This window comes from Nelumbo lutea, chromosome 1 (genome assembly GCF_056320005.1).
Source record: "Nelumbo lutea isolate HS-2025 chromosome 1, American lotus-T2T, whole genome shotgun sequence".
Taxonomy (NCBI): domain Eukaryota; kingdom Viridiplantae; phylum Streptophyta; class Magnoliopsida; order Proteales; family Nelumbonaceae; genus Nelumbo; species Nelumbo lutea.
The window spans coordinates 193767433-193788904 of record NC_142684.1 but is presented as its reverse complement, the minus strand read 5'-3'; the positions used below and the strand labels follow the sequence as shown (position 1 = coordinate 193788904).

General features: G+C 39.5%; 1 protein-coding gene and 2 long non-coding RNA genes across 5 annotated transcripts; 1 reads left to right on the top strand and 2 right to left on the bottom strand.

The window, feature by feature from the left end:
- Nucleotides 1-778: 778 nt before the first annotated feature.
- Nucleotides 779-2189, top strand: LOC148880123 (putative carboxylesterase 9). The gene has a single exon (XM_088961957.1). The coding sequence runs from the start codon at nt 892-894 to the stop codon at nt 1903-1905; it is 1014 nt and encodes a 337-aa protein (XP_088818083.1). The 5' UTR covers nt 779-891; the 3' UTR covers nt 1906-2189.
- A 4778-nt stretch (nt 2190-6967) lies between these two features.
- On the bottom strand, nt 6968-12206 carry LOC148880122 (uncharacterized). The gene is made up of 4 exons (XR_016104479.1): nt 11739-12206; nt 11571-11643; nt 9669-9761; nt 6968-7417 (listed from the first exon to the last, which is right to left on the bottom strand). It is a non-coding gene; the product is annotated as an uncharacterized LOC148880122 (long non-coding RNA).
- A 2471-nt stretch (nt 12207-14677) lies between these two features.
- On the bottom strand, nt 14678-21128 carry LOC148880121 (uncharacterized). 3 transcript variants are annotated; one of them, XR_016104477.1, is made up of 3 exons: nt 16507-21128; nt 15674-16416; nt 14678-15226 (listed from the first exon to the last, which is right to left on the bottom strand). It is a non-coding gene; the product is annotated as an uncharacterized LOC148880121 (long non-coding RNA). The 3 variants fall into 3 exon arrangements; XR_016104478.1 differs by having other exon boundaries at nt 14678-15939; nt 16052-16416; XR_016104476.1 differs by having other exon boundaries at nt 14678-16416.
- Nucleotides 21129-21472: the final 344 nt, after the last annotated feature.

Genomic DNA, 21472 nt, shown 5'->3' with positions numbered 1-21472 from the left:
GGCTTCATCACAGTTGGGTGTTTCTTTGTTCTTTGTCAGAGAAGATGATGAACAAAACGGTCACAGATGTGTAAAGACTGAGATGAGGGGGGACAAACAAAAAATGAGGTGAAAATAATTAATGAATTGGGCCTCAGAAAATGGGTGCAAACTTAGGTGTTTAAGAGAGGGAAAAACGGGCATTTCAGCCATTCAGTTAATATTTTAACGGTAATGGTAATTTTTTGAAACGATAAGAATAGCATTAGACAATAGTCAAAGAGTTGGGGTGTATTTAGTTACTTAACTAAACTATAAGAGTAGTTTATGTATTCATCCTGAAAATATAAGAAAATGCAAAAAAAACAGAAAATTAAAATGGGGTTTCCTGCACGGTGCACGGAGCTGCTGACATAGACAAACCAATTATATATATATTAGAGTATATATAGTTCGGATTTTCCGGCTGGATCTATTCAAATTTTGAGAAAACCGAACCTGAACCCATCCAAGGTTCACCCTGATTTGTTCTATTCGAAGCAAAATTATTAACATATTTTCAAAACATTTTGATGGACTTTTACCAATAATAGAAAAAAAAACGAGACAAAATTAATAAGGCTCAGTTTGTCAAATATGTACGGTATAAATAGATACAAAATATATAGTTTTGCACTGAGCATAAATTGGGGGCTAATGAGTTATCATCGGAAAGTTTATGGTGGTCAAAGTGGACAAAACCGATAGTCACGGTTCTCCGATGCTTATCATCATAAAAGGAGCAGATGAAACGATCAAGTTTGAGATTTTTCTCTCTTTCTGTCTGTCTCTCGAGTCTCGTCTTAACGTAGGTTTGTGGGTGTGTGCAAATTACAGGAGCAAGAGTAAACAACGCTATGATCAACGGTGAGAATGGCAAATGAATGGAAGGAGGAAGAAACCAAATGCTCCATCGATCCCTACGAGCACTTAAGTATAGTGCTCAACCCAGACGGTACGCTAACCAGACTGAAAACCCTGGATAAAGTGGAAGCAGTAAGCGATACGAAAACGGCGGCATCCGCCTCCGTCTCCGGACGAAACGTTCTCTCTAAAGATGTGACCCTGAATGCTGAAAGGAACACTTGGGTGCGTATTTTCCGACCTGTAAGCCCACATGCCAATGATCAGACCGTGGTAGGCCTTCCTCTGATTATTTACTTTCACGGTGGTAACTGGGTGCTTAACAGTGCGGACACCATCTTCTGCCACGACTTCTGCGAATGTTTTGCACGAATGGGACCTGCAGTCATCATCTCCGTTAATTTTCGTCTCCCTCCGGAGCACCGGCTACCGGCAGCCTATGAAGACGCGGAGGATGCATTGGTGTGGGTGAAGAACCAGGCGATAATCCCCAACGGCGATCCGTGGTTGAGAAACTTTGCTGACTTCTCTCGGTGTTTCCTTGCGGGGTGGAGCACTGGTGGCAACATTGCCTTCCATGCCAGGCTGCGCTCCTTAGACTTGGACCTTAAGCCTCTGAAAATCGTCGGGACTGTGTTGGACCAGCCTGTGTTTGGCGGAACCCAGAGAACCCGATCGGAAAAGAAATACGCCAATGATCAAATCCTCCCTTTAAAGGTGACTGATTTGATGTGGGAGTTGGCATTGCCCATCGGGGCCAACCGAGACCACCAATATTGCAATCCCATGCTTGATGCCAATCTCAGCAAAAAGGTTGGATCAATTGGAAAGGTTTTGGTGAGGGGTTACGGTGGAGAAGTAACCATCGATCGGCAGCTGCAGTTGGTGGAGAAGCTATTGCAACGTGGGGTGAAGGTTGAGGCTCGGTTTGATGATGTTGGTTTCCATGGCATCGATCTAATTGATCCTCGAAGGGCCATGAACACCCTGGATATCGCCAAACATTTCATGCTCAACTGCTAGTAATTGCATGCCCATGCACTACTAGTACTAGCTAATTTCTTTCTCTGCATTTCTCATCACTCTCTCTCTTTCTTTCTGTATGTATGTCGTAAATCCCTAGTAAAGCAAAGTTGGTATATGTTCAACTAGGAATCCCTAATCAGGATAATAGACCAGGCTAAAACATGCAAACAAGTGTTTACTTTCTGTCTCGTTTATCTTTCCATTTGTTTCTGCTACATTGTTGTACTCTTTTCTAACCCTACGAGGTTGTGCTTATGAATTCAGTCACTTAATTTCATACATATATGTAGTTAATTTTCCAATAGCATCAGTTTCATACATATATTATTTTGCTAAGCATTTTGATCGTCACCCATCTGAATCGGACCCATTTTCTTCTGCCACAACATTGTCTATTGTTCAGATTTTCCAGCCTTCTTCTACACTCTTTTCTCTCGTATCCCTTGTCATTCACTCTACCATCTTTCCTTTTTTCCCCCTCAAATTAATATATTTTCGTATTTATTAGTACAGTTGAGTTCTGGTAATAGAAGATTATATTTCAGTTCTACGGTGGAAAAATCAGTCATGGGTGACAGCAGCATCTTCATGAACTGTTCAAGACGACTGTACGTAGTATCTGTCTGGAACATTGAAAAGCAAGATGGGAGAAAAAAAAGATTGCAACAAACCCTAACCCATTCTATTTTAACAATTAAGGGGCGAAAGCTATTAACAACTGAATTTTGACCGTGTTTTTATTGTAGAGCATGTAATCAATCCCCTTGTAGGCTTTGTGAGGTTATACTCAATGCCACCAGGTCCTCCAAAATCGATTCCTTATCAGTTATCACCTTGTACCTTGTAATTAAAGAATTCTTGATGTAGCTTCACTTGGGGAAAAGCAAAGTCTTTAAGTAAGGGTCTTCATTGAGAAGTAGAAGAAATAAAGAGGCCACGTGTCATTCCATCCGTTTACCATACAAGGTATTCACGACACCCAACGCCAAATTGGGGTTATTTCAAAGGAAAAGGAACACTTTAGTGATATTTAAAGCAGAAGAAAAGGATGAAATAGATGGAGGAGTTGAGCAATGCAGATGAAAATGGAATGCACAAAATAAGCAATGCTTTCAAGTACCAAAACTAAAAGAACTAGAGACAGCTACAGATGGTATAATTTGAAACAAAGAAAACGAATATCCATTATTCCTTTTCTCAACTTTTCATAATCTGCACCACTTTCCCATTTCCTCCTAGAAGGTTTGATTCCATTCTATGGGGTACTAGTTAGTGATTCTAGGGTCGAGACAGCACAATTTAGAAAAATCTCTAGGGCAGAAAAAAATGAAAAATAAAGATGATCCTAAGAGCAAAATCGAAAAGAAAGTGCAGAGGAAATAAAATAATTTAAAATTTAAATGGCTCAGTTTAGAGTAAGTACAAATATAAATATGTACGGTACAAATACATAGAAAATAATATAATATACAAGGTTTAACACTCTACATATTTATATTTCTACTCATTCCAAATAGAGCCCAAGGTTCAAACTTTCTCAAGGTATCAATTGATACCTACGATTAGACCTGTTCATGGGCTGGGTGGCCCGACGGCCTGACCCAGCCCCCAGACGGACTTGAACATGCAAATGAGCCCGTGGGCTTGACCTTGGGCCAAAAAGCTAGGCCCGCAATAAATTTGAGTTGGGCTCGAGATTTACCAAAATAGCCCGGCCCGGCCCGACCTATAGACTAAACCCCAAAATCCTAATATCTAAGTAACCCTTCTCATTCATCTCTTTCCACTTTTCTAGTTAGCTAAACTGCCCAGTGCCTAGTGTCGAACCTCTCTTCTCTTCACATCCTCCTTACACTCTCAAGCAGCTACAGAATTGGCGAACATTTACCGGCACAACAACTCCGACAGATTGGCAGTAAGTCTTCTCTTTCTCTTTCTCCCTCTCTCGTTCCCCTTCTCACTTCTTCTCTTTCAAATCTCAAACACCGGCAAGGTAGTGAACACAGGCACCGGCAGTGGCGGTGAGTCCTCTCTCTCTCTCTAAGACGCGAACTGACTCCACTTTTCACTATCAAAATTGCATCTCACCGCGAATTGAGTACCGGCGGCAGTGGTGAATCCTCTCTCTCTCTCTCTCTCTCTCTCTCAGACGTGAACTTAAAATCGGCGAACATAGTCACCGGTAGTGAGATCTTTCTTTTGCTAGGTTGAGCTTCGGGCTTTTTATTAGGGCCAGACTCGAGCCCATTTTGTAGGTCTGTTGGTCAGGCCGGGCTCGAGCTTGGGCCTAACAAAATCATGTTTATGAAGAGTAAAAGCCCGGCTTGGCTCGGCCCATGAATAGGTCTACCTACAATTCGGCTGAAGGTCCAATACATGGAATGCATGGGATTTTAGGACCTGTTTCGGGCTTGTATCTGTTGTTCTTAGTTTGTAATGACCACAAGTCCATCATTATGCTTTATTCTATTTGTTTGTCATAATTATATGCATTTTTATCTTTAAGTAAACTTTTTCTTCTTACTGAATGCTAAAATTGATTATTAAAATTTATATATTAATAAATATTAAGATAAATTTTATTGGTTTTATGAACACTAAGGTATGTAAACCAATATTGCATAACATATATCAAGTTAGGCTTTATATTAGGGCTGGACTCAACTCAAGAATAGGCCTTATAGTGGGACTAGGTTCATAAAGTCCAATCCAACCCTGCCTAGATCAACTTCAACTATGATATTTTGACACATACCAAAAATAATAATAATAATAATAACCAATGAGCCGGTATCAAGTGTTTAACCATTCAGGTGGTGTTCGTTGAAATTTGATAGGGGTGTTGATTGGTCAAAGCCATTTTCCCGTATCATACCTAGGGGTGACCATGGGTCGGGCCAGGCCGGGCTTTGCACTTATGATAAGGGTTATAGCTTAGGCCTAGTCCCGGCCCGGGGTTTTGGGCCTGAAACATAAGCCCTAGCCCAGGTCTACATGGGCCCAGGCCGAGTTGGGCCTGATTTGGGCCAATGCCTTTCATATATAAAACATTACATGTCTATAATATTTTATGTTAAACGATATAACATGCATATAAACTTATTTTATACATTATATAATATAAATATTACATATAATATAAATTATACATGTCATGTTATAATATTTGTATATAAAATATATAATCTAATGTAAAATAACATGTATAGATATGTAAACATTATACACAAAATATGTAAGTTTAAATATATAAGGGCCGGGCTAGGCTTGAAGTACTAAGCCCAAACCCAGCCCTAAAATTTGTGGGCCTGATGTGGGCCCAGGCCCAGGCTGGGCCTGAGCATAAAACCCAGGCCCAAGCCCGGAATTTCTGAGCCGGACAGGGCTGGGCTGAAATGATCATTCATACCTTTCAGAGGGATATTCATCAAAATTCAAAACTACAAAGGATAAAACGGCTTACTTCAAATTTGGCGTGGAACCCAGCCTTTCTGTATTTCCATGTCTAAGAGTGGATAGAGAAAAAATTGGACAACGATTTTATCATAGTCAAACAATCAATTCTGTCCATAAAGCTTAGTTTTGAAGGAATATAAATACAAATATGTATAATATAAATACATACAAAATAATAAAAAATATATAGTTTTGCATTCTATATATTTGTATTTATACTCCTTCCAATTTGCGCCTAAAAAGTAAAAAAGGCTATTAAATTTAGAGGGTAGTTCAATTGTATATATTTTACAATTTGGCTTGTCCAAAATTATACACCACCCACTGAGGTATGGTGGAGATTGGAACTTGCTCTCCGTCTATGTATTTATGTAGGGATACAAGTCGGGTGGGTTGTGCCTGGTTTATGATCAACCCAGGCCCGGCCCTAAAATTTGGGCTTAAGGCCGAAGTCTGAGGTCAAACCCAATTTTTCCAACCCGAGCCCAACCTGCCTTGTAATTTGATGCACTTGGGTTGGGCTCGGGCCTGAGCCGGGCTCAGGTTGGTCACATTAAAATTATACATATGTAAATGTATTTATGCAAAAAAATAAACATATATTTATACATGCATGTAAATATGTATGCAAAATATCTATATAAATGTAATATATACAAATATGTAAGTATATATGTGTAAATATGTATGCAACATTTACATATATACACACACACACACACACATATATATATATATATATATATATATATGTATAAATGTATATAATTGGATTAGGCTCGGGCCGGGTTCAAGCTACCTAAGGATTAGGCCCGAGCCCAAACCATAAAAAAAAAAAAAACCCGACTTCTTAGATCCAAACCCAACCCAAAAACCAAAAATCCAAGCCCAACCCATGTAAAATTCCAGGTTGAGCCAATTCGAGCTAGAATTGGGCCCGCCCAAGTTGCACCCCTATATGTATGTGTGCATGTTGTCTCTCTCTAAGCCTGTGCGTTGTCTATTTAGGGCCGTTGGCAACGGATGAAGTTGTTGGATGCTTAGATTTATTGCTGTCTTTTAATCATTTAGATAATTAAATAATAATTAATAAATTAAGTATTTAAGGATAAAGTGATCTACCCAAGTACTTCAGCTTTAAGAGCTCACTATCTCAATAATTTAGACAAACCTGTTTTATTTTTAGTCTATGTAATTCAAGTGTTTTATAATGGTACTTTTATCTTTTTATTTTTTCACATACTTAAAAATTCTAACATATGTAATTTGTCCAAATTTCTTTTAGATATTTTTTATTTTAAATTTAAAATTTAAGTGACATTTCTTTCTCTAAATAACTTTTCAATTGAGAGTGTATTTTCATTTAAAGTTTCTTTAAGTATGTATTTTAATTTAAATCAGTGACCTTTCACTAAAGTGCCTCTTTGTTTACGGGTGTCCTTTAAATGTCTTTTAGTGCCTTTTGGTTAGCAATTCTTCCTTTGGAACCTTTTATTTGTTAAGTATCTTTTGATTTGAAATTTGGGCTGTGTTTGGTTGGAGTACAAATACAAATTTGTAGAGTGCAAAACAAAAATGTTTGGTTCATGTAAGTGCAAAGTGGTTCAAGATTATACATCCACTTTGCACCCATGCAAATAAGGATGCAATTTTTGTGGATGTTTGGCATTTTCATCAATGCAAATACAATGTTCCTTTCTACCAAATGGTTTTCCAGCTATTCCCACCATTAAACAAATATAAAAAATAACAGACCATTAAATAAATATAAAAATAACAAAAATCCTTTTGTTAAAGACTTCTTTTTGAAATTACAGAATCTAGCAAATCTCTTGTTGAATGCATTTTTGAAAGTAAGAATAGGCTCAGCTTCTTCTGGTTCTTCTGTTGAAATACAAAGACAGACATAAGATACAACTTCTTCTGGTTCTAGATCATCCAGTTGGTTTTCGAACAAACACTCTGTGCATATCAACTCTTCTCTAGAATTCATTTCACAAGCAACACGTCCCTTGATTTGAACTACAAGATCAGCATCTATGCAGCCAAATTCCTTCAGTACATACATATGCAAAAGCATTAATATGTTATAAAGACTTCAGTAACCATGTATCATTGCTTCTAAGATGATTTCACACTAGACATGATATAAATATGAACACCATTTTCTACCATATTAGCTGTGGGCATAAGAATGCATGAAACAAGTGTTCTAGGAGAAAACTAACATTTGAACTTTCACAAAGATATTGGGTAATATGCATGTTCTTTTCACTCTTCTTACCCAACAATCAAGGTTGATGGGTTGCCTTCCACAACTAGCTTCTTCATATTGAAACCATAAAAATCTAAGCAAAGACATCATACTGAAGTAGGAACTCAATTACAAGTACTTGTCAATCTATATCTATTGGCATAGGAACTCAATTACAAGTACTTGTCAATCTATATCTATTGGCATAAATTTATTTGACTAAGTGTAAAATGAAAAATATGACCCATTTCACATTTTCTTCTTGGTTGATAACATAACTTTTGCCAGAAAACAAAAACAAAACTACACAAGTTGCATATAAAAGGAGAGGCAGCACAAATAAGAAGAAATATAACAGGTGCTTGGCTACTTGGTACTCTAATAAAGAGGCCCAGAAGTCCTAGTGTACAAGGGAACTCATTACCCAGAAGCCAGCCAAAAGACTCAACACCACACCATGCTGCACATAGAAAGAAAGAAAAAAAGAAAAGAAAAGGCAATAAACTGCAACCACTAACCTCAACCTGCATTACATGAACCCACCTTCAAATCCCAAACCCCAGTTGACATATTCCACCACTGCAACCCATGACTTCTCCCTCTAGAAACAACAAACTTATCTCCTTTTACTTCTTAGCAATAAAGTTCACTTATTTTTTGCTTCATGGCGTTACACAAGAGGGAGTTGCCCATCCCCCCCCCTTCACCCCCCAACCCTGGTGACAGAGGGATTTTATCCCAGGTCTCTACTCCGGTGAGTCAGAGATCCCACCAATTGAGCAGCAATAAAGTCCCCACAATATCTTCTTTCTCACAATTTCTTCAACACTATCCTTCGGTCCTTCCTGCTCCCAACAGATTTCTCAGTTAGTACTCCCTTGAGTGCCCCACTGCCCCTTCCTATTCTTTTCTTGTTGTGAACCGCTCAAAATCAGTTCCCCAACTCTGGACTCCCCTCCCTTCCATTCATCCTGCCATGTTGGTCTAAAGTGAAACTATGTCCACCCCTTCCTCTCCAACTGTTCGTTTCCAGACCCTCTAGCACCTTCACAAGAAGCATCCACTGCTACTGATATCGTCACTAGCCCCTCTGCCTCCCTCAGTGCCAAGAATGCTGCAGCCGTATATCTAGAGCCACCTAGCTTGGCTGAGAAAACTAGCCCATTCCCATCACCCTGCTAGCAGTAATGTCATATTCAGTCCCTCATATTCTCATTCTCCCATCACTTCACATCATTAACTACTAGATTAAAAACTTCTGAGTTGAATGTAGCATATTTACATGTGGAACCTCTAACCAGTCCACCAAAAACCCAATCAGATTAAAAATCGGATCTAATATCTCAATACCCAATAGATGTCATGTCACTCAAGTATATGTAATTGAACAATTATGGGTACACGCAGATAGCAATAGCAATCCAAGCATATAAGTTATTCCTTATTTCCTATTGTTCATTGTAGGGAGCAAGACAACAAGAAATTTATGTATAATGGCAACCTTGGCGGGAGGAAGTCTAGCCTGAACATCATAGTATTATTAGGAAAGGTGCAAGAGACATTGTACTGCTTGTTCTTTCCTCTGTTGAAGTAGATGCTACTAAAAAATGCTAGGTAGAATATAGAAGCAGCCAAACTTTGCACCAGCATGCCCATCATAACCTCTCAGCTAACCAAATTTACCTTGTTTATTTTGCATTCAGTAGAGCAGTCTTTCCTGATGCTATTAATTTGGATTCATGTATCACTTTAACAAGTAAAATTTTACTTTTCACCTGTTTATGACTTACTCCCATTACTAACATTTTCATCCTTCCTATCAATCAGTACCAACTACCACCAGAAGAAATTTTAAGCAAGCAACTTCTTTTTTCATTATAAACTTGCAATCTTAGGACAAATATATAGTGGAAAATGGCCATGCCAATGGGAACGTCCCTAGAAAATGCACATGTGTTCATGATGACATGTCTAATTTAGTTCTCTATGAAAAAAATGAAACCTTATCCAGATGTAACTACATCTATTAGCAAAAAGAAAAATGACTAACAAGCATCTGCAATGCACCATCTTTGTCAATGTGTGGCCCTGGTATGTGGAGAACAAATCTTGTCTGTGGCATTGGACCCTCTACAGAGTCTACCTACAAAATAGAACTTCATCAAAACTTATCAGCATAATCAACCCCTACAAAACATGTCACCGTGTAGAAAATTACTACTAAATTTAATGAAATATTGACATAATTTTTTCTCAAAGTACAACTTAAAATGGCACAACTTAAATAGTGCTATTTGGATTGACATTACCATTAAAAGAGATTAGGCAACTGGATTTTTAACATTTCTCTAATTAAAAAATCCAAATAACTAACAAAAGAAAAAGTTAATTCTGAAGTATGAAAGCTTCCTAACCAAAAGAACACGTACAGGCAACAAAATTTATATGAAATGCAAAGTTATGGATACTACTCCTTTCCTTCTAGCATATTTTAGGAGTTTGATTTCAGTCATGTTAGCAAGATCATTGTCAACTATTAGGAAAGCAAATTGTTTTGTCTTCTTCAGAACAAAATAACCAAAACAGAGGGAAAAAACTAATTGTAGTCATGGGCAAAAAGTGCACAAAGGAGTTAATAAGCTGCCCAAAGGAAAGTAACTGACGATTTGACATAGAGTGAAAAGCATTTATTATTGATTTCAGGAAGATGAAAACCAATAAGATCAACTTTAACAGCTTAAAGCTAATTAGCTATTAAAGCTAAATTGCTGTACCTACAAATCTTTATTTATTGTTTTTCTAAAATCTCTAAAGTTTATGTTAAAGACTTCTGTTAAAATTGATCTTTTATGCTTAGAGGCTAGATAAGTGCTGGAAAAAAAAAAACTACTCTAAATTGTTGTAGCTACATGTAGCAGAAGAAACATGAATATTCAGACCTCCTAATGACAACGGTATGATAGAATGCTAAATTATTCAATTTGTAATATTTCAATCAAGGGCAACAAGAATGTGATAAAGTTTCAATTGAATTATTGAAAATTTATTTGGGATTATGCAGCTTTAAACATACAGGCAGGTTTATTTTGCCAACTATAGATATTGCATCCAAAACAGACTAAAATATGTCAAAACATAAAGCTAGGCATCCAAATTAGTAATTAGAAGGAGATGACAGATCCACTTAGAACAATGATATAATAAATGGGGTTGAGGTTTAATTTGTTGTAAACATAAGATCCAGAAGCTGTACAGGCCAATTGGTTCCCACAAGGAAATATATAACCTGATATTATTAATTAGGATTAAGGGTGGTGGATGAAGTAATCAAAGAAAGTAGATATATTGCAAAAATTAAACTCATTCCCACCATTCTAATTCGGTATAAGATCTGAACTGATAACTTCCTATCGATCAGCAATAAATCTTTGGATTCCCAAGAACAGCCCGCCCCTTCGAAAGTGAGAAAAACCCACCAACACCAAACATTCCAATGAACTTAATCAATCAAAAAGGAATACGAATATCACCCTCACACATATCAGTCAAACTAAACAAAAATAAATCAACAGGCAAGCAACAACTCTAGCATTCCAAAAAGAAAAACAGACAAGCAAGAACTTATCCTTCACTCTCTAGCATTCTTTTCAGCCTGTAATATATATTAATAAAATCGGTCAGATTAACGACTCTTTTTTTTATGGCAACGACTCTTTAATTTCAATTTGCAAGGGATATCACCACCGTATTGAAAGAAACAGTACCAACATAGAAACAATTGCCCCCAAATACAAACTGGAATATGTCAAAACATAAAGCTAGGCAGCCTAATTAGTAATTAGAAGGAGATGACATAATCTGGTGCCAAGTATGAAGGGAAGCAAGATGAGGTAGAAAGCAGAATGAAACCAATGGAAAAATGAAGTAGATAGCAAGGTAGATGGAACATTACCTAGAAATGAAGAGGTTAGGATTCTCTCTTAAAACGGAAAATCCAACAAATGGAAAAACGGATCGAACACGACCTAAAAACGAAGAGGTTAAGATTCTCTCAAAGGAAAACCGAACAAACAACAAAGTAGATTGAAGCTAATCGGAAAATGAAGGTAGATCGGATTACCTCTGTGAAAACGAAGGCAGTTCAGAGTCGTTCAGAGTTGTTCTACTCCCCTTTTACTCCGTTTCTCTTCTGTCTACTCCGTTTCTACACAGTCGCTCGCAGCTACCTTTACTTCGCAGTCAGAGTTGCTCGCAGTTGAAAGTCGCTCGCCGTTCTCCTCTGTCTGTCTTTTTCTTCGAGGGTTTTGGAGAAAAAAAAACTCAAAACTGATGCAACCACAATACAAATTTTGTATACAAATTTGCATAGGAGCAAATTTTTTTTTTCGTTTTTAAAAAGCAATATTTTCTCCTCTTTTCGATACAAAGAAAATATACAAATTTGCATCGAAAATCAATGTTTTATTGGAACCTAACCAAACGGATGCAAATCTGAACCAGAGTGCAAATTTATAACGGTTCAAATTTGCACTCCAACCAAACGCAGCCTTGGTAACCTTTCACAGTTGCCTTTTCTTTGTTTAGCGCCTTTTTCTCATAAGGTGCCATTGGATCTATATATACTTAGAGACTCAAAACACAAGAAATAATATCCTTCTCTCCTACTCCTTTCTTACATTTGTTTTGGCATTTTCACATTCTTATGCATTGAATCAATTAAGTTGGATTGCATAAACCAAATTAGAAGATTGCTGCACCAAGTGCACGGTTACTAGGAGCAACAAAAGTTGTTGATTCCTAAAGAAATATGCCTACATAAATAGTATGCAACAAACTTGATCCATAGGAGGTGAAATTTTGTTTAAGTTACAGGTCATAACTTGTGGCTTTGTAACCTCCTCTACCAGTTTTCATTTTAATTGGAAATTGCTCGTCAGTTTGCTCGCCAATTACGATGGTTTGGAGATGTATTTATCCACTTTTGTTTGTGATGTTAAGTCATCTTGCTTTGGTTGCAGAAGTTCTTCCGATTTTCCTACATCCATTTCTTTGCTTTGTTCTTCTTGAGAATTTGTCTCTGAACTTTACTTGGCGATGATGGCATCTATTTGTGTCAATCTCTTGAATGAATAAAACATGATTGAAGCCTTCAAAAAAAAAATTGTTTAAGAAGATTGTCTTAGACACGCTTAAACCAATAGGTCCAATTTTTTCCATTTTCTTACTTTTCTAACTTTGCTTGCTATTGATGGTTTTCTACTTTATTTTTTATAATTACATTATTTTTCTATCAGATTTCTTTAATTTGTTACAACTGAATTATTTTCTCTTAGAAGTTACATTTCTATCCTCCTTTTGTTATAAACAGTATCCATATACACTTCCTACAAAAGCAACAAGTGTTTCAATAATCCAGCCACTTCAACTATTATCATATGGCCCTTGAATCTCTCCCTCTGCCACTACGTGAGTGGGCAAGCTAGTCGGCCAGGTGATAGATAGAGATGGAAGGCAACAATGACAACTCTTGGAGGAGTGTGGGTTTTTGAACTTTTGAGTGCTTATAGATTTGTAGTGAAATTCAGAAATCTGCATTAGGCCTATTTGTACTTTTTTGTATATCTTATCCTCAGTAATGAGTCCGCATTTGCACTGGATACGTCAACCCACCAATAAGGAGCTACCACATAGCATTTTGAATTTTGGTTTTGTTTAACGGGTTTTCTACCATTAGCAACTGGAATCCAGTTGAACCAAATACAAAAAGACAAAAAATATATTAAATCAACTCAAACTCCCTCTTCCTCCTTCATGAGGGGTAATTTGGCTCGACCTATTAACATCTGGACACGTGGAAGCAACCTACTAATTGGACGATGACTCGGCATTCCATGCCACCTCAGCGAGCCAGGTCAACTCAGGTACCTCGAGCACCTTGACCAAGACCAAGGTCCGAGCAGCTCGTTATGGCTCGGCCTGCCGAGGTGACATGTAGCAAACTTCTAGAAGCTAGCCAATTGTCTCCAAGCTCTTTGGGATCACGCTGCACATCCGCAAGTCTTATCCTTGTGCCGCCCGGATTGGACGAACTCAATAAGCCTTATTAACTAAGTTTACAAATCTTATCCTTGTTGCATGCGAGGTGAAGAAAAGAAGAGTTGTGTTCCATTACTTCAAAAGGTTAATTTGTACATTCAAAAAAAAAAGAAGAGAGAGAAAAGTCTACTAAACCGAGTTCGGAGGCTCTGATAGCTATGATTATGACCCTAGCAAGTGCACTAGTTATCAAGTAGTATAAAAATATCGTTCCCATGAGGATTTAACAAAATAAGTATTAGAACTATAACCTTCCTTAATTATTTGGACAACCGAAATTCAAATCCAATAATAAGAACTACTGAAAATAAAAAATAGAGAAAGAAAATAAAAGCAAGGGTAATCAATGATTGAATATGCAACGGTTAATTGAAATCGCTAGGACTATTGGTCTGCCTAACCATTCCAATGAATATTAATGGATGAGATTAACCAAGATAATTTGTCATTTCCATAAGCTGATGTATTTTCAATTTTATTTAGTATTCTTTCCCAAGATATATTAAACCTACTTCTATCAAGTAACCCCTCGATCCCTCGACTAGAGTTCTCAAGATAGAAATGCATTAAGTGCAAGAAAAACTTATACATTCAGATGAATCATGTGTATATATCATTATATACCATTCAATTCACACCATGAATTATGTGGTCGAATATATGAATTCCTCTCCCGATTCATTCATATAAACCTAATCAATTAAGAGATGTCCACTCCTAATCGCATTAAGCAATATGGAAATCGCAATCTTGGAAGAATCATATTAATAAAAATGTATTCATTGTCATGGTTAAGCTTTCCACAGCCCTACCTACAAATAAATCAATTCATGATAAAAGAAATAAAGCAAACAAAAGGAAAGAAGAAACTCATGATTTCGCCCTTAGAGCTGAGATCTTCTCTTCTTGCTGATCTCCTTCTTGAAGTTTTCTTGATGATCTTGATTACTTCGGAGGGAACTTCAATAATTGATTGATTCAATTCTTCATTAACGGCAGGAGCTGGTATGCCCAACCCTTGATATAATTTAGGGGAGGGGTTGTTACAACTACTTGGAGTTATCTCTAGAATGGATAATCCAAGTTAGTTCTAAACTGATCCTATCCTATCTTATCTTATCTCTTATCTAATGATCTCAATCTTCTTTAACTTTTTAGAATTACATTTAGAATTCAAATCTAAGAAGACTTTGGATTCTTGAATTCGAGTGGGCTGCTTTAATAAGTTGGGCTGCTGCAAGGCTTTTCTGCAAATTGGGCTTCAGATGTGAGTTGGGCTTTACTATGGATCTGCTTCGACTTTGGGCCTGATTTTGACTTCGGTTCAGGCCGAATCTGTCAAAACCCAAAACATGAAAGTTGTAGATCTCGCTCTTATCTTTGTAGTGCATCTTGAATCAGCTCAATCGGAGCTCGGATATGAGAGTTAGGCCCAGATTACTGAATGATTTCATAACTATGAAAAACCATCCGATTAGCCTTGTTTTCCTTCTTGCGACTTCTTTCCTTGCCCTGAATCAAAATATCAGAGTGATGAGTCCAATTTAATGTAAATTATGTGTAAAAATACTGAATATCAGAGATAAGAATATGATAATTTTTATTCACATCAGGCTCAGTAGATGATGTTTGTATAGAGGGTCCAACAAAAGAGGGAGAGATTAATCATCATGGGGCTCCTCTCCCCTAGCCTCAGCAGTTCTAGAACTGTCTTTGGCCTCGTTAATCTCCATGGCCTCCTCAACAATGGCATCTGGGATGTCCTTCTCCACAGTTCCCTCGTCGACATCGTCATCACCTTCCTCCTTAGAGTCTAGGTCTTTGTCAGTTTCAAGCATCATCTCTGTAGTGACTCCGATTGTGGTGACAACTCCGAGGTCAAGCTCGAGGAACACATGCCTAGCCAACCAACGACATAGCTTAAAGCCCTTTCAGAAAGCTACTGTACTGAGGTCCTACCTAAGTTTGTTGAACTCCAACGAAGCCTTGTAGTTTTTGATAGCAAGGACCTTGGCGTCCTTGATCCCCCGAGTAAGAAGGGCTTCGTGCTGAGTGAAAGTGTCCCTTTGCTCCTCGGCCTCCTTTGTCAATCTCTCGATATGCCCGTTCTTTGCTGCCACCTCGGCCTCCAGCTTTCTAATATTGTCAACAGCCTTCACCAGCTTCGTTCGACACTCTGCGGCCACCGCCTCGGCAGCTTATACTTTCGCAAGATGTTGCTCGGACTACTTTAGGAGTGAGTGGATCATGGAGTTTGTTTGCAAAAGGAACAAAATTTACTAAGTACAAAAGAAAATAAAAGCAAAAGCATAGTATCGAGATCAGAGACATAACCACCATGAGGTGACCCAGTGCCTTGGCGCCTATCTCGGGAGTCTGCAACTCGGCAAACTTGGAGACGTCTTCAGAGAAAATTGCCTCCTTGCTCTTTTTGAGGCTAACCTGGATGTCCATGATGCTCTGGCTCTCCTTGGGGCCCTCACCTAAAGAGCCGGCCCTGGGATGACTGAGTCGAAGCTTGGAAAACTAGGCTACCTCGGGCTGGTGAGACAATGACTTCCTCTCTTGGTCCTCCTTGTCCCTAGTAGGGGCAACGGGCTCGGTTGCTAGTTTTTGGGAAGAGTTGCCTCAGGAGGCCTTCCTCTTCTTTATCTTCTTCATGTTGGAGAAAAGTTTGGACATCGGAATATCAACCATAATACCTGTGAAAGATGAGCAGAAGATCAGTCGAAGTTATGTAAAAGAAGTTAGTACAGAAAGATAAAGTACATATGCCTGAAGTGATGACCTACCCAAGGGATTTTGCCTGGCCTTAACGAGTTTCTCCTCGACCAAGTAGTCCTCCGACTTTAGCCAAGCTTTGTCGTGGTTCACATCTTCTTCTTCATCTTCCTATCCAATTGATCATCGGGGTCATTGGTGCCTTTCCTCCAGTGAGCTGGGAAAGGTCATCCCCATCAACGACAAAAGTGAAGTATCTACTCTTCCAAGCCATGACTTTTGAGGGATACTCATGAAGAAGCTTATATCCAGGCCAGTATGATATATAGTAACTGTACTTGTTCCCATCCTTAGGACCGACTAGATTCTATTTTATGGAGCAGAGCAAGCTAAAAGTATCTAAGTCTAAGGGAAAGTCAAAGTCATAAAAAACAGAGATGGTACCGACTAGGGTGCGAACTGAGTTCGGGTGGAGTTGATTGATGGTAATTTTAAAATATTTCAAAACTTCAATAATGAAGAGGTGAAGAAGGAAGCGAAGCCCGACAATCAAGTGCTCCAAGGGTAGGAAATAACCATAGTGATCGGGAAATTTATACCGAGTAGCTAAAGCATAGACCTGCTCGGGTGACATAGCAGAAGGACCAAAGTGGTCTAGTTCTCGAGATGGATGTGTGCGACGTGAAGATGATGCTTTCTTATGGGAGGTTTTTTGGTCCTGAACCAAGGTGCCCACCTCGGTTGGATCGGACTCTAGATCTTGAGCCAAGGTGACCTCCTCGGTCTGACCAAACTCCCCGCTCTCCTCAAACAAACTACCGCTACTTGACATGATGGAAATGAAGACAAGAAGAAACTAGAACAAGGGAAGGTAGCTTACCTAAAAAGGAGGAGACCGACCTCAAGAACGGATGACTGACCTGGAAGACATCGAAGCTAGCACGTAACCCCTAGAACACGAGAGCTCAAATCAAGACAAAGAAAATGGGACCCCAAGGCCCCTATTTATAGCCACTATAGTCGATCACAGATGGCTTAGATCAATCTAATCTGATAGTTCCTATGAGGGTGGTCGCACGACTTTCGAGGTCAAAATTGTTTGAATGCATGTTTGACGTCCATGGAATTTATAATCCGAGTGACATCCACACATCCCCAAGATGTGGTCTAGCTCTAAGGTTGAGCCAATCGGGTCGTTTTGGTCTGACCCGCAGATCAGACCACGACCAAGATGAAGACCGGGCTAAATCCACCCAGGCTTGTCATGAACTCCCACACCGGGTCAAATACCCCTGCCACAGGGGCGTGGGGCAAAGATGAGGGGTAATTTGGCCCAACCTATCGACACCCGAACACGTGGAAGCAACCTACTGATTGGATGATGACTTGACATTCCATGCCACCTCAGCGAGCCAGGTCAGCTCAAGTACCTCAGGCACCTCGATCAAGATTGAGGTCTGAGCAGCTCATGATGGCCCGACTTGCCGAGGTGACACGTAGCCAACATCTAGAAGCTAGCTAACTGTCTCCGAGCTCTCTAGGATTATGCTGCACATTTGCAAGTCTTATCCTTATCCCGTCTGGATCGAATGGACTCAATAAGCCTTATCAGCTAACACGAACTCCACCTCCTAGTGCGGAACAGATTCCTAGTAGCACGGGCCAGGGATCTAGGAGGTGTTTCGTAAGACCTATGACAGCTCACCTATATAAGGGCACTAACCTTAACGTCACAAGGTACACACAATTATTTGCTCACTAGCCTTCTAACATATAAGCTTTCAGCTCACACGTAGAGTACTAACTTAAGCATCTGAACACCCACACCGAGTAAGCCACCTTGGGTCCTCTGAGAGTTCCATTCTTGTAGTTCGATCGGCCAACAAAGCATACCGACGTCCGAACTGCCCTCCAACTAAGAGCATCTAGATCACACACTATCACTCCTTTTCTCCTCCCTCTAGTTATTCCCCACTATTGCTTCGCCAATTCACTCATTCTCCCAATTACAAACCCATCCTTTCTCTCTACACTTCTCTCAATCTCGTTTTATCGTCTTTGTATTTCCTTCTACCTTTGTGAATAGTATCAACATATTCATAGAAAACGTGAAAGAAAAAAGAAATCTCTACATATTGATGCATTTTCCGAGTTCAGATCTGCGCTCCACTTCGTCCCACAACACATCCCCACCTTGTATTAGGAACATTTCTCGATGATTTGGTAATATCATCGGGAGATGTTCCTAATACACGACCGGGATGTGTTATGGGACGTTGTAGGGCGCCTTCATAATGGGATGGCGGGGATGTACTATCATCGGTTTTGGTACTTGCATCTGAGACCATTTGAACGTGGAGACAACCCTAACCTTCATCGGTTTTTGTCCAATTTCAGTCCATTAGTTATATCAATCCATTGCATTCGGACCAGTCCAACCCGACATAGTTTCTTGGACCGTTGAATCCGTCTAAAAATCAAATTCAGTTTGGATGAGGTCCAATCCAAAATCGGTCCATTGACATCCCTACCTTCAATGACGCAGAATAAGTGTTTCTATGGTTGAAGCACCAGGCATTGCACCCTGCTGATGGTGAGCCATGGTTGAAGGAATTGGGTGACTTCTCTGTTCTTACATATGATTTACAAAGGGTTCAACCAGAATTGTCACCTTGAGCCAAAACAAAGCACCAACTACGCCTACTCACCAAGACACTACCCAACAAAAAACAAACCACACTCTTACCCTCATCCACAAAACATGACAAAACAAATCCAAAAATCTTTTCAAACCTCCCTACAAGCCTCTTCCTCTCCTTCCCCTTCCCCTAGAACTGCAATTCCTCAGTTCTTTAACCACTTGCCCTAAACAATCTAAAGACAACTCAGTTAGTCTTCTCAATTTCCTGCTTCTGGTTAAACCTCTAAACCTAAAACCTTCCTCCACTTCTTTCAGTGAGACATTGTCTTCTCTTTCTTCCTCCTCCGCTTGCTGTTTGTCCTCCCTCAAATCTCTTTCTTCCTCCTCCAAGTTTCTAATAATGTTCTTCGCATTTTCTTCTCCCCCTAAGAAAAATAATCCTAATTTCCTTGTTTGTTTCCGTACTCTTGTCCACTCGTTTTATTCAACACTTCTCTCTTTGAGGGTTATTCCCTTGCGGACGCTCCTTTGTGCATCCATCACTGGACTGAGACTCTCATCACCTCTAACTCCTCTCTGTTGATGCACTCCGAGTTACCTACCCCATCCTTACTCAAATTTTCTCCTTGAATCTGTACAACAAAGTCAGATCTTTGTTTGCCAACCTCATGCAAGTAAATTTCAGGCCTCTTTTTTTGCAAGCACCTTTGGCCACTATTAGACTCTTTAAATTTCTCATCAGCATAGTTGTAAGTTTGTTTCTTCTTACCTCAGAGATTGCCCGGCCCCGCAGTCTCTCCCAAATATAGTGGCTAGCTTTGAGAACTAGGATTTGGTTAGCTTCCAAAGTTTGAGAGAATGTTGGATGCCGGCCCCACCTTAACTCGTCTCACGTTCTCCGATCACCTTCAACCTCTCCGATCACCTTGCAATTTCTCGAAACCGCCTTTCACTTGGTTCCTTGTCATTTTTCCTTCTGATGTTGAAGCCTTTGTTGACAGCAGGAGAGTAACACTCTAAAAACTTCCCTTCCAGGCTTCTCCCATATTTCCTCCAGACTCTCTGCTTCTCTGCCTCCTCCTTCTGTTGTTTTACTTGGAGGATCCTATGTTGCCTTTGTCCAATTCGAATCGACGGCCACCATTTTAAATGTTCACAACCCCTTACCTTCCAGCACCTCCGGCCCCTCAACCACCACCCTTACCAAGGACACCTTTCCCTGAACCTCCACTGATACTGCTTTCGAGACCTCCTCTGGAGCTCAGGCCCAGATGGTCAACCGCACTGCTTCAAGATCTCTCCATCTTAAATTTAATGGGTCCTCCACGAAACCGCCCAACAGGTCGCCCATTTCCTTAAACACATTCCAACTCCACGCATGAAGGGGGAAGTTCGAAGCAGGAGTCCTTCCACTTCTAATACCCACCGGATATTCTTTCCATTTCCAGATCGGGGTTCCATCGGTAAAGAAAAATTCTCCATCCAAAGCATCTCGAAGGGCTTGAGTTACACCAGTTTCATCGCCTCTTCCTCTGAATCTAGAAAGAAGCAGAACCTTCTCCCTGGGAGTCTTCTCACCCCTCCTATAACATTTCCTCCTCCTGGATTCCTCAACCACCTCTGTATTTCTTCAACAAATATTGCTCCATCCACCATTTCAGATACTACTGCCCTTCTTAACTCACAGTGTCTCAACCCTGTCGTCGTAGCCTTCACTTGAGCTTCCCCTTCTTCCGAAATACCAAGCTCCATGATTTTAGCCCTTCCTTAACAGGTTTAAAACTGAAGATTGTAACTAATGGTTGGAGGAAGACTGGGAGAGGAAGGGCGACAAGGGTTTCAACATGGTTGATGTCATCGACCCCGAATCCGAATGGGGCGTTTCCACTTTTGTCTTGATGAAAAAGTTCGCTAGTCATTAATTAGCTACCACTACTTCGCCTGTCTAGCCTAGCCTAGTTCCAGTCTAGTTCATCGATCTAGATTTTTGACTCAACATCAAAAGAAAGCTACAATGCATCAAATTTGTCTACAATTTGTGAAACACTTTTTTCGGGAGTAATGTGGAATTCTTGCATTTCTTTTATAATTAATTAATGAAGTTATTGGGAAGATTGGTTATAGCAATTAGGTTAGCGGTTCGACTGTCTGGGTCGAATGGTTCAGACGGTTTGTTATTAGGACAAATACTTTATAAGTTATGAGTTTTGAGAAAAGAGAGAAAGTGATGATGGTGAGAAAGTGATGATGGTGATGGAGGGAAGAAGAAGAGAGAAAGTGATGATGAGAAAAGAAGAAAGGAGAGGAAAAAGGAAAAGAAGAGAAAGGAAAGGAATGAGGGAAGAAGAAGGAAGAGGAGGGTGTTTCGATGCTCATCGGTGACGATAATGATGATG

Excerpts from the sequence above, each read along its gene's own strand:
- LOC148880123 (XM_088961957.1), top strand. The coding sequence starts at position 892 with ATGGCAAATGAATGGAAGGAGGAAGAAACCAAATGCTCCATCGATCCC.